Source organism: Perca fluviatilis, chromosome 7 (assembly GCF_010015445.1).
Source record: "Perca fluviatilis chromosome 7, GENO_Pfluv_1.0, whole genome shotgun sequence".
Lineage (NCBI taxonomy): Eukaryota > Metazoa > Chordata > Actinopteri > Perciformes > Percidae > Perca > Perca fluviatilis.
Window position 1 is genome coordinate 2,936,292 of NC_053118.1, and position 12,316 is coordinate 2,948,607.

General features: G+C 41.2%; 1 protein-coding gene across 5 annotated transcripts in view; it reads right to left on the reverse strand.

Moving 5' to 3' along the window:
- Window positions 1-6,434: 6,434 nt before the first annotated feature.
- me1 (malic enzyme 1, NADP(+)-dependent, cytosolic) overlaps window positions 6,435-12,316 on the reverse strand; it is a 178,390-nt gene continuing 172,508 nt past the window's right edge. For all 5 annotated transcript variants that reach the window (XM_039805555.1, XM_039805556.1, XM_039805560.1 and 2 more), the window contains 6 exons: window positions 12,114-12,227; window positions 11,414-11,519; window positions 9,744-9,886; window positions 9,450-9,623; window positions 8,601-8,699; window positions 6,435-7,040 (listed from right to left, as the gene is read on the reverse strand). In XM_039805555.1, the coding sequence (XP_039661489.1) occupies window positions 6,873-7,040; window positions 8,601-8,699; window positions 9,450-9,623; window positions 9,744-9,886; window positions 11,414-11,519; window positions 12,114-12,227 (804 nt within the window). In that variant the 3' untranslated portion in view covers window positions 6,435-6,872. The remainder of the gene's footprint in view (window positions 7,041-8,600; window positions 8,700-9,449; window positions 9,624-9,743; window positions 9,887-11,413; window positions 11,520-12,113; window positions 12,228-12,316) is intronic.

Here is a 12,316-nt window from a genome sequence, read left to right on the forward strand (position 1 = left end):
GGTAAACCGAAACCTACACAATGAACAGAAATATACACAACAGAAATATACAAAACAGGATACGTACAGAAATCCATATACAAAAGACAACAGAAATAGAACAAAACCCAAGGCAACACAACGAAACCATAACAGTTTACTTTTAAAAAGTTGCCAAATGGTTCCATTGACAAGACCAAAGTGATCTTTGTGTGTTTTGTCATAGTGAACTGAGCTATATCGCAGCACGTCCAGTCTGAAATACCACTTGATAGCCGAGCACACAGCTGATGGCCAAGCACACAGCTGATGACCAAGCACACAGCTGATGGCCAAGCACACAGCTGATGACCAAGCACACAGCTGATGACCAAGCACACAGCTGATTACCAAACACACAGCTGATGGCCAAGCACACAGCTGATGACCAAGCACACAGCTGATTACCAAGCACACAGCTGATGACCAAGCACACAGCTGATGACCAAGCACACAGCTGATGGCTAAGCACACAGCTGATGACCAAGCACACAGCTGATGACCAAGCACACAGCTGATGACCAAGCACACAGCTGATGGCCAAGCAGACAGCTGATGACCAAGCACACAGCTGATTACCAAGCACACAGCTGATGACCAAGCACACAGCTGATTACCAAGCACACAGCTGATGGCTAAGCACACAGCTGATGACCAAGCACACAGCTGATGACCAAGCACACAGCTGATGCCAATTCTCCGCCCCCTCGTCAAAGCCAGGAGACAATGGATGACTTCAGACAGAAGCACATGGATACCATAACTAAGAACAAACTTACTGTGAAGAATGTTAGTGTGAAATTGAACACTACAGTATATGCCAATGTTGTTTTCAATAAAAAAACATTTGCACAAAGCAAGCCGATCCACTTTTCCATGTTGATAAGAGCATTAAAATGAGAAAAAAATAATGGGACAAAAAGAAATCAAGGGACATTTAGAATAGATAAAAATGTGCGATTAATTGCGAGTTAACTATGACATTAATGCGATTAATTGCGATTAAATATTGTAATCGTTTGACAGCACTACTATCAACCTAAACATTGCTGCAACAACTTATGAGACATAATAGAGTATGGGAATGGGCATCATATACTCCCATCATAATGTTCTAAGCCCTTATACACACTAAACTTTACGTAAAGAGTAAACAGAAGAAAAAGTTACAGTATACGTGGCCTGAATGTGCGGGATTGGCCTGGAATGCTGTTAGATTCCCAGCCCTGATTTCAGAACCACCTTGCAGAGCATTTTCAAGTTGGTTACTCACAGTAAAGCAAAGCAGTTATTGTCACTGGGCAACACATTCTCATGAATGGGATCGTACAATATTGTACGAAAATGTATGCACATCCATGCACACCGATATGTATGATCAGGGTGCGATTTGTGAAAAAAGCAGAAGGGGGATGTTTTTTGATCCTGCACAACAAAACAAAACATGCAAGAATTAAATCCCCCTTGCAAAAGGATATAGTGCCAGGCATGCCAAACACTTAAATATGCACTTCAATATTAAATGGAAAACACAATGTTTTCAACCCGGAGAGTTCACTTCGCGGCGAAAACAAAACACTTTCACCCAGGAAATGCTTGATCTTTCCTCAGGAATGTCTTAAAGTGCTCATATTCTGCTCATTTTCAGTTTCATAATTGTATTTAGAGGTTGTCCCAGAATAGATTTATTTGGTTTAATTTTCAGAAAACACCATATATTTGTTGTACTGCACATTGCTGCAGCTCCTCTTTTCACCCTGTGTGTTGAGCTCTCTGTTTTAGCTACAGAGTGAGATATCTCACTTCTGTTCCATCTTTGTTGGGAGTCACACATGCGCAGTAAGTACTGCTAGCCAGTCAGAAGCAAAGTATCACAGAGTGCCATGCTAGCAGCTAGGCAAGCATCATAACGTGTGTTCCAAAGTGACCACGTTTGTCTCTGAAGTAAAGGCTGGACTACAATAGAGCTGTTTGGAGCAGTTTGTGAACAGTGTTTTCTGTTGGAGATGGTAAGTCCCTTTGGGGGGGACTTTGGGCTTTTTTTAACTTTGTAAACCTATAACGTGCACAAACATATATATAACACAATAAAGGAAAGGGGAAAAGCCAAAAAGCATAATATGAGAACTTTAACTGTCATCTCCGCATGACACTCGATTTTTCTGGCTAAACTCCACTACCATGGCCCATGAAAGGGGCGTCATCTGGCGGTGCCTGTACCTGGCTCACAGTCACCTATTGGCGGCTAAACAACTTCCGCTGGTAGCCGGCGTGCCGGCGCTCTGCAGCGGCTAAATATAACTAGCAACTGCCGCTCTGATTTTATCGTTCTCTCGCATTATAGACTGTTCCCATTACAGCGCTTTAATTAGTTTAAAATACTACTATTTTGGGTATATAACGGTCTATTAGTGAAGTAGCATTGATCACTTTTACATTTTGTCCCCACCAGGGATAAAAATAATTCAGCACAGGCAGGGATATGTAGACCAGAAAGGGAGAAATCCCATGCAATCACTGCGGCAAATCGCACCCTGCATCTTACAAAAATAGCTACAGAGCTCTGTGAGATGTCGCCGAATCAGCGGCACTTGGTAGTTCAGTTTACCAGATAATTAGTTAAAGGAGAAATCCGGCACAAAATGAACCTAGGGGTTAATAACATGTGTACAGAGTCAACCGTTCTCTGGGATATGTTTTCATGCTAATCGAATGTGACCAGTTTTAGCTCAAACTGCTAATTAGCTTATAAAGCTAGTCGTCGGGGCACGGGTAAAGTAAAAAGAAATTGCTATTTCTACACCACTAACAAGACTCAAAATAGCACCACACTTCAATGGTAACATAATGAAGGTCCCTACACGTAAACCGAAGCATTGAGAACTTTGTAAGTTTACAGACAGTTTATTAAAAAGATAGTTTATAAAGACATATACAGGCGGGCGCCATCTTGGGAAAACAGTCACGATCAGTTGAACTACGAACGCCGTGCTTGAGCCATGTTACTGGTTACACGGCATTCGTCTAATTAGTGGTTTGCGCTAAAACTGGTCACATTCGATGAAAACATATCCCAGAGAACGGTCGATCGATCGGTACACGTGTCATTAACCCCTAGGTTTCATTTAATTTAATTTTAGGTGGCCAAGAGAATATATGTTGTTGTAAAAATGTATTCTAAGCATTTCTTTAAAAATTCTAATACCTTTATTAGTACCTTTTTATATCTAATATTCAACGGGACTGTCCTCCCCCGAAAAACGGTCCCATAGGTTTTTTGTTCAAGCTACATTTCAGTCCTAGTATTACTTGATCTATTGAATTCAATTCAATTCAATTTTATTTATTGTATCAAATCATAACAAGAGTTATCTTGAGACACTTTTCAGATAGAGTAGGTCTAGACCACACTCTATAATTTACAAAGCCCAACAATTCTAATAATTCCCCAAGAGCAAGCAATGCGACAGTGGCGAGGAAAAACTCCCTACTCTTGGTAGGCGGTGTCTGACGGTGCCGGTTGGGGATGTGATGAACAGTGGCAATAATAGTCACTTTAAAGATAATGAAATAGTGAATTCAAATGATAGTCCTAGTAGTTCATGTCATATCAGGGCGCTGCAGGGCGTTACAGGATGTAGCGTGGCCCAGCAGAGCATGGATGGACATAGCAGGAAGCTGAAGGGTTCAGTAGGACGCAGCATGACACTGCAGGGCACCGCAGAGCTTGGTAGGGAGTGCAGCAGGACCACGGTGACAGCTGCAACCAGGATCTTGGTGCCAATGTACTCCAAGGAAATATGCTGGGTGAGAAAAAATCAAAGCATAATGACTCCGGGGAGTAAACTCCTCAGAGCCAGGTTAGTAACAAGCATCCCGTGGCACGGGTTGCACACAAATGGAAAGTGAGAGGAGAGAGCAGTCAAAGGAAAGAGAGGAGAGGAGAAAGCAGTCAGAGGAGGGAAGGAAGGATGGAAGTCCCCCGGCAGTATAAAACTATAACAGCATAACTAAGAGCATAACTAAGAGAGAGAGGCAGTTTAAGGAGAGGAGCTGCATTTGACACGGTCGACCATGACATATTACTAGACCGATTGGAAAACTGGGTTGGCCTTTCTGGCTCAGTACTAAACTGGTTTGAATCCTACTTAAAGAATAGGGACTACTTTGTGTCTATAGGTAACTATGCATCTGAGCATACAAATATGACGTGCAGAGTTCCCCAAGGCTCCATTCTGTGGCCTTTTCTGTTTAATATCTGCATGCTTCCACTAGCTCAGATTATGGAAAACAACAAAATAAGTTACCATAGTTATGCGGACGACACGCAAATTTACATAACCTTGTTGCCAGGGGACTATAGTCCAATACAAAAACTGACTAAGTGCATAGAACAAATTAACTACTGGATGTGCCAGAACTTTCTTAAATTAAATGAAGAAAAAACTGAGGTGGTTGTTTTTGGAGCAAAAGAGGAACAATTAAAAGTCAGCACTCACCTTCAAACGACAATGTTAAAAACAGACAAAGCCAGAAATCTTGGTGTAGTCATGGACTCAGATCTGAATTTCAATTCAATTCAATTCAATTTTATTTATAGTATCAAATCATAACACGAGTTATCTCGAGACACTTTACAGATAGAGTAGGTCTAGACCACACTCTATAATTTACAAAGCCCCAACAATTACAGTAATTCCCTCAAGAGCAAGCAGTGCGACAGTGGCGAGGAAAAACTCCCTCTTGGGAAGAAACCTCGGACAGACCCAGGCTCTTGGTAGGAGGTGTCTGACGGGGCCGGTTGGAGCTGTGATGAACAGTGGCAATAATAGTCATTAATAATGGAACAGTGACTTCAAATGGTAGTCGTAGTAGTTCATGTCATATCAGTGCGCTGCAGGGCGTTACAGGATGTAGCGTGGCCCAGCAGAGCATGGATGGACGTAGCAGGAAGTAGCAGGGTTCAGCAGGACGCAGCATGACATTGCAGGGCACCGCAGAGCTTAGCAGGGAGTGCAGCAGGGCCACAGCGACAGCTGCAACCAGGATCTTGGTGCCAACGTTCTCCAAGGAAATACGCTGGGTGTTTTTCAACAGCCACATTAATACAATTACAAAGTCAGCCTATTACCACCTTAAGAATATATCAAGGGTTAAAGGACTTATGTCTGAGCAGGATTTGGAAAAACTTGTCCATGCTTTTATCTTCAATAGACTTGACTACTGCAACGGTGTCTTTACAGGTCTCCCTAAAAATCAATCAGACAGCTGCAGCTGATTCAGAACGCTGCTGCTCGAGTCCTCACTAAGACCAAGAAAGTGGATCACATCACTCCATTTCTGAAGTCTTTACACTGGCTTCCAGTGCCTCAAAGAATTGATTTAAAAAAAACGTTTGCTGGTTTATAAATCACTAAACGGTTTAGAGCCAAAATACATTTCTGATCTGCTAATACATTACGAACCACCCAGACCTCTAAGATCGTCTGGGACAGGTCTGCTTTCTGTCCCCAGAGTCAGAACTAAACAGAGGGAAGCAGCGTTCAGTTTTTATGCTCCACATATCTGGAACAAACTCCCAGAAAACTGCAGGTCCGCAACAACTCTCAGTTCTTTCAAATCAAGGCTGAAGACCTTTATTTTTGATGTTGTCTTTCATTCAATAATCGTTAATTTATAAGTCCTCTGGGAGGCCTGGTTTTGAACCTGTGTTGCAACAGAAAAAGAGTTAAAGTATAAGTCCTCTGAGAGGCCCGAGTTGGACTCGGTTAACTTGTTAAGTCCTTTGTAAGGCCCAGTTTGGAACAGATTTAGTCCTATGGGTGGCCTGGTTTGGAATCTGAGTTCCTACAGAAAACATAAGTCCTCTGGGAGGCCCGAGTTGGACTCGGTTAACTTGTTCTTACACAGCACTGTAAATTTTATTCTCGTCTTTTATTGTTTTTAAATTTTTTGCTCTTTAATGTTTACATTTTTTAATCGTTTTTAACTCTTTAATGTTTTATGTAAAGCACTTTGAATTGCCCTGTTGCTGAAATGTGCTATAAAAATAAAGCTGCCTTGCCTTACAATTAAGACTAATATTTAGGTTTATAGTGACAGCGCTCCCTAGAGGCCATAGTACTTATGACCGGACCAAAGCAGGAAGTAATGTGACAAAGTTCTGCTTAAAGAGGTAGGTTGGAGTGGTGGATGGGATAAAAAAAAAAATGCAGGACTTTCCCCCAGGAAATCAGGGTTTGTGTCCTGTTTGAAAAAAGAAAGTAAACCGCAAGTTTTTAAAAACTTTTAACGGAACCACGTCACGTTCAGCGTCACTAGCGTAACCAAATGTAAACCCAAACCAATCTCTGGAGGACTTGTTGTACTCAACACACCCTTGTCTTCTTTCAGTACAAATTTAATTAGACGTGACAAACATGAATCAAAACCATTTTTATTTGACAAAGAGTTTTTGGATTATAGCTGACAGTCATAAAAACTGCCTATTACAGTACAACTAAAAGTAACCTGTGAAGGACCAAATGTATTGTAAAATTCAATGTGATAACAACCATTAGTGGAATATTAAATATATAAGTTCTGCAAAGTGCTTTCTGTTTCACATTTTGTCAGCTTCATTTGGTTCAGTGATTATTAAATATTGATTTTCACTGAAGAGGGAGACATCAAAGACATAAAGCCCAATAAATCGACATGTGTTGCCACCATTAATTTCACAGTGATATATAAATGAGATAATTCTACACACAGCCTCTTTCATATTCCAACATCATGTCTTGTGGTGATATCGCATGTCATGTCAGTATTTATTGTACCCCTCCAGCGCTTATTCCGTCTCTCTGTCCAGTGTTTTAAAGTTTGCACGACTGCATATTCATACTGTCCTCTGGCCAGCGGTACGAGTCCACAGCAAACTCATCATAATCAGTGCTATAGGTAAGGGAGTGCAAATATGCTTCTTTGTCAGACGGCTCCGGGTAAAGTGTCGCCATGTTGTGCTCATAGGCATACTCCATGACCTGTAATGCACAGCATTGGAGAAAATCAGACCCCATACAACTAGACTCAAAGAGACATGGGTATCACTTATAATAACCATCATTAATAAATGGTAAATTGATAGTTAATTAAACTTTAGTTAATAGTTAGTTTAGTTTAGTTAATGTTAGCAAACATTAAATGAAATTATTTATGCTGTTTACTAACTATTACTAATGTTTTAATGTATGTTATTCTATTATTAGTTTAGTGTATTATGAAATAAAGAGTTCAGTAATTTAGATAGATAGTTAATCATTTTTCAATTGTTTTGTAAACCACACATTATTTGGATGGCTATTATAAAGTTGCAACTAATGCTGATAATAATTAGTTAATGATTAATTAATACGTAGGTTAATAAAGCATCAAGTAACATTAATTTGGCCACATTAAATCTTTATTTGGTGATCTATAAAAAAGAAGCTCTGATTATTTGTGCACTGATAACAACCATCTAAACAATATTTATAGATGCTTTACAAAGTATGTGTTAATCATTAAAGGACAATTGCGGCACAAAATGAACCTAGGGCTCAATAACATATGTGTACCGAATCGACCGTTCTCTGGGACGTGTTTTCATGCTAATCTAATGTGTCTCTACCTTGAAACAAGCTATCACTAACCAGTGGTTAGCTGCTAATGCTAGCCTTCGGGGCAAAGGGTATATCGCTATTTTATGCCACTAACAAGACTCAAAATAGCACCACACTTCCACGGCAGCATAATGAAGGTCCCTACATGTAAACCAAAGCATTGAGAACAGTCGAACGACGAACGCTGTGCAACCAGTAACCAGTAACATAGCTCAAGCATGGCGTTTGTGGGTCGACTGGTCATGACTGTTTTCCCAAGATGGCGCCTGCCTGTATACGTGAACGGTTTCTTTTTAATAAACTGTATGTACACTTACAAAGTTCTCAAAGCTTCGGTTTACATGTAAGGACCCTCATTATGCTACCGTGGAAGTGTGGTGCTATTTTTAGCCTTGTTAGTGGTGTAGAAATAGAAATTTACCCTCTGCCCCGAAAGCTAGCATTAGCAGCTAACCACCAGTTTGCTCTAGCTTGTTTCAAGCTAGAGACGCATTCGATTAGCATGAAAACAGATCCCAGAGAACGGTCGACTCGGTACACGTGTTTTAATCCCTAGGTTCATTTTGCGCCGCAATTGTCCTTTAACAAGATATTAAAAGCATCAGTTTATGATCGCCATCCAAATAATGTTTATTGACAGTTTACTAACAATTCCATAAAGTTTTACACATCATTTTGTAATCATTAACAAATACTTTATATAATATATAAAATGTTATGTGTGCAACAACAAACTGTAAAATAATAACATGATTTATAGCATGACAAATAATAATTTAACGTTATTAATTATCATGACATTGTTTGTTAACAGCAAAATCACTTTTAACTTAAGTTTGATAAACTATCAATTTACCATTTATTAGTGATGGTTATTAAAAAGTGTTACCGAGACATGGCAGCGTACATCTGCTCTTCCTTGTGTGTACATTGAGCTCTAACCTTTACAGCCAGTTTGAGAGAGACGTCCCTGATGGAGCTGAGAGGAGGATACAACCTTCCCTCCGCCAGGTCTTTCTCCGTCACCAGGTGAGCAAGAGCCTGTCGAATGGTAAACACACAGCTCAAGTTACGGCAGCGAAGAAAGTCATCACAACTAACGACTTGTTTTTCACGAGTCTGACTTTGCTCAGCTAAGTGTATGACACATGAAGCTGTAGCACACAGTTCAGTCAGGAAGACTATCCTTCTGCATGCTTAGGCCTGTAGCTTTATTTCTCATTCATCTGCCGTTCACTTCTCTCACGCATGATGGCTGTCAATCATGATATCAGCTATTCACATCAACTGGTCACATCAGCTGATCTCATCCATCCGACAGCACAGCGACACAGCTACATCGCTAGCCTATCATCCTACTGCTGCCTCTGTTTAAATACAATTCTCTGCCTTTAGTACATTTAATGCTGCTATTATGTGTGCGGTTGTTTACCATCTTTTTTAATTAACATTCATCTTTACTTCATTCACTTGTCTCTCCTAATTGAAATATAGAAAGAGAGAGATTTGTGGTGTGAACTGTTTCTAGTCACATTTTGACTCAGACTTGGAGCCAAACAAGAAAAAAAGGAATTATACCTTGCCTATCGCTGTCAGTTATGTACCATTAAAAAGCTCCAGGCATTAATTTCGTTGTCAAGATATGGCCTTACTAAGACTTCAGGAGAAGAGGTTCAGTGACAGCATGAGTTATTGATAACAAAATTGATTGTACAAATTCCCGCGTTCATTAAGTAATAATATAAAATACATAAAAAGGGTGTGTATGTACTGATTATGTCAGTGTGTTACCTCTGCTGCAGCAAGGAAGATTCCCTCTGTAATATGTCGGATGCCACAAACGGTGACACTCAGGCCTACACCGGGGAAGATGTAGGCGTTGTTTCCCTGACCAGGGTAGAACGTCCTCCCATTGGACAGGGTGACAGGGTCAAATGGGCTGCCACTGGCAAAGATGCCCCGCCCCTGCAGCACAATGAGGATTATTACTGGTTTGATTCACCCATTGATTAGAGATGACCAAGGACACCATTCATGGCCATGTATGAGAATATCACTGCAATGAAGAGAGTCCTGAGTGAATACCTCTGTGAGTGTGTAACACTGCTCAGCAGTGCATTCTGCTTTGCTGGTAGGGTTGCTGAGGGCAAAGATGATTGGGCGTTCATTGAAGGAAGCCATGTCTGTGATGATCTGCTCGCTGAAGGCTCCGGCAACAGCCGCCACACCTGAGACAGAACGCAGGCCGTCAATGTGCAAAATATCCCATTTCAGTCTAGGGCTGGGCAATATATCGAAATTATATCGATATCGTGATATGAGGCTTGATATCATCTTAGATTTTGAAAATTTGCCTTTACCCAGTTAGTCATTATATCCACATTACTGATGATTATTTATCAAAAATCTCATTGTGTAACTATTTTGTGAAAGCAACAATCGTCAACCCTACATTATCATTGCACTATCAATATCAAGGAATTAGGTAAAAAAAATTGTGTTATTTGATTTTCTCCATATCGCCCAGGCCTATTTCAGTCTGCTTCTTTAGGAGCTTTCCCAACAGCTGACGGCGTCGCCTCCGCCTCAGCTTGTCAAGTCGCCAGTGGCTGGTTTTGGAACAACAGCCAAGTAGCTCATAGCAAGTCAGCTGGTCGAGTCAGTTACAAATGAGCTGGTTGAAATGTTTTTGACCGAGGCTCAATGAGAGCCTTTCGAGCACGAGCGAGTGGTCGAGTGAGCTAGAGAGTAGATGAATAGAGGGAGCGGCGTTAGAACAAAGCAGTGAATCAGAGAAACAAAACATTGTTTTTGGGGTTTCATTACTAATACAAACGCAACGGTAGCAAGCACCTAACTATCACTACGGTTGTTCATATTCTATGATGCTACAAATAATATCCAGCTACGAAAAAGCCTTGAAAATTCGGAAGTTAGAACGGAAGTACAGAAAGTCGTCGCTATGGAGATGATACACAGTCTCGTTGGTGTAAACTGGCAGGTTTCAGAACGTTGCAGACTGGCAAATTGCAAGTAATGGCAAGTTTCAATCTTCAGCATTCCCCGTATGACCTTAAATTCTCCCTCAAATGTACACATGTACTATTAGAACTTTCTTTCAATGACTCCTTGCATCCAATTTATCACTATCATCTATCTATCATCTATCTGTCATCTATTGATTATTCTATCTAACATGCAGTCTGACAATCTGTTCAACACATAGCTTCAAAATGGCTAACTGGCTGTCTTATGAAAACATCAGATGCTTGTTGTTTTACCGTTGATAGTCTTGTTTTGCCAGACCTTCCTCCACAGCGCTGCGGAGGAGGGTCCGGCTAGTCCACACAGTATTCCAGGATGGGAGAAAAACGTGCTCTGGTTTATTGGCATTTCTTTAAACTAATCACAATCATCTTGGGCGGCGCTAAGCTCTGTACGGAGCAACGACGCCTCTGCAAAATAATCTCGGGAAGGAACTTGTTTTGGTGGAACATGTGTACGTTCAAAAGTAGTTTTAGTCGTGCAACAGAAAACTCCGATTGGACAGATAGTCTAGTTAGTTGTCTGGATTTACCCTGCAGAGATCTGAGGAGCAGTTAACAATAGTCCTCACAAATCCATCAGAGTTTAGAACGCCAACACAAAGGAAGCCCAAGGCAACGGATACCCGGCCTGAATGAGTGAAATCCGGCGGAATTTCCGTCAGCAACGGAGCAATCCCAGAAGTGGGACATCGAGGATATAGACTATACCGATGATAGCTGTGGGTTTCAGTTCCCGAACCACATCCTCCAGTTTCTTCATCTGTGGATGCTCGTGAGCAAACCTCTCCTTCTCATGAGTCAGCTGGTCTCGGCCCTACGGAGATGGAGAGGAAGGGTTGAGGAGGAGGACAAGGAAGACATGAGACCATCTGTAGAAATACCAGACACCGTGAAAAACATTCTTATTGCTCCCCAACCATTTTTTACTGCTGAAGGCATGAAGGATTTCTTGAAAGTGCTCCTCTGTACTGGAGGATGACCAGTTAGAAACAAGAGGGAGAAAAGAGGAGGTGAAAAGAGGTGAGTATGAAGAGGAGAGGTGGGATAAAGGGGAGAGGAAAGAGGGAGCGTTGTTGGTGGAGTAAAAGAAACAGCGAGAAAGCAAACGGTGGAGGACAGCGAAGAGGAGAACGAGGATTGAGGGATGAATAACATGGATATGGTGAAAAAACAGGTGTAACAGATGTTGATGTTGCATAGTCTTTTACAGTGATTCCCCGGACAAACCTATGTCGTATAAATTAACAATGGGAAATCTTTCCCTTGATTTTTCCTCTGAGGTTTTTTGTAATTTTTAGGATTTCTTCCTACTGGACCAATCATTCTGATCGGCTATCGTGGTTGGATTACAATGGATTAATGTATTTATGCATACAGTATGTACATATGCAGTATTTTATTAAGATACCTTGACAATGAGGCCCTTGGAATCAACCATCCAGATCTTTTCCAAACACTTTTCCTTAGCGAGTCCCTCCTTCTCCATGGCCATGGCGATCAGCTCAGCAATTCCCATCGCTGCCTGGGAGCAAGACAAAAGGAGAGGGAGAAAAGAGGAGGGGGAGAGGAAGAGCATCATGACATCTCCATACCAGCTTTCGTTTCACATGC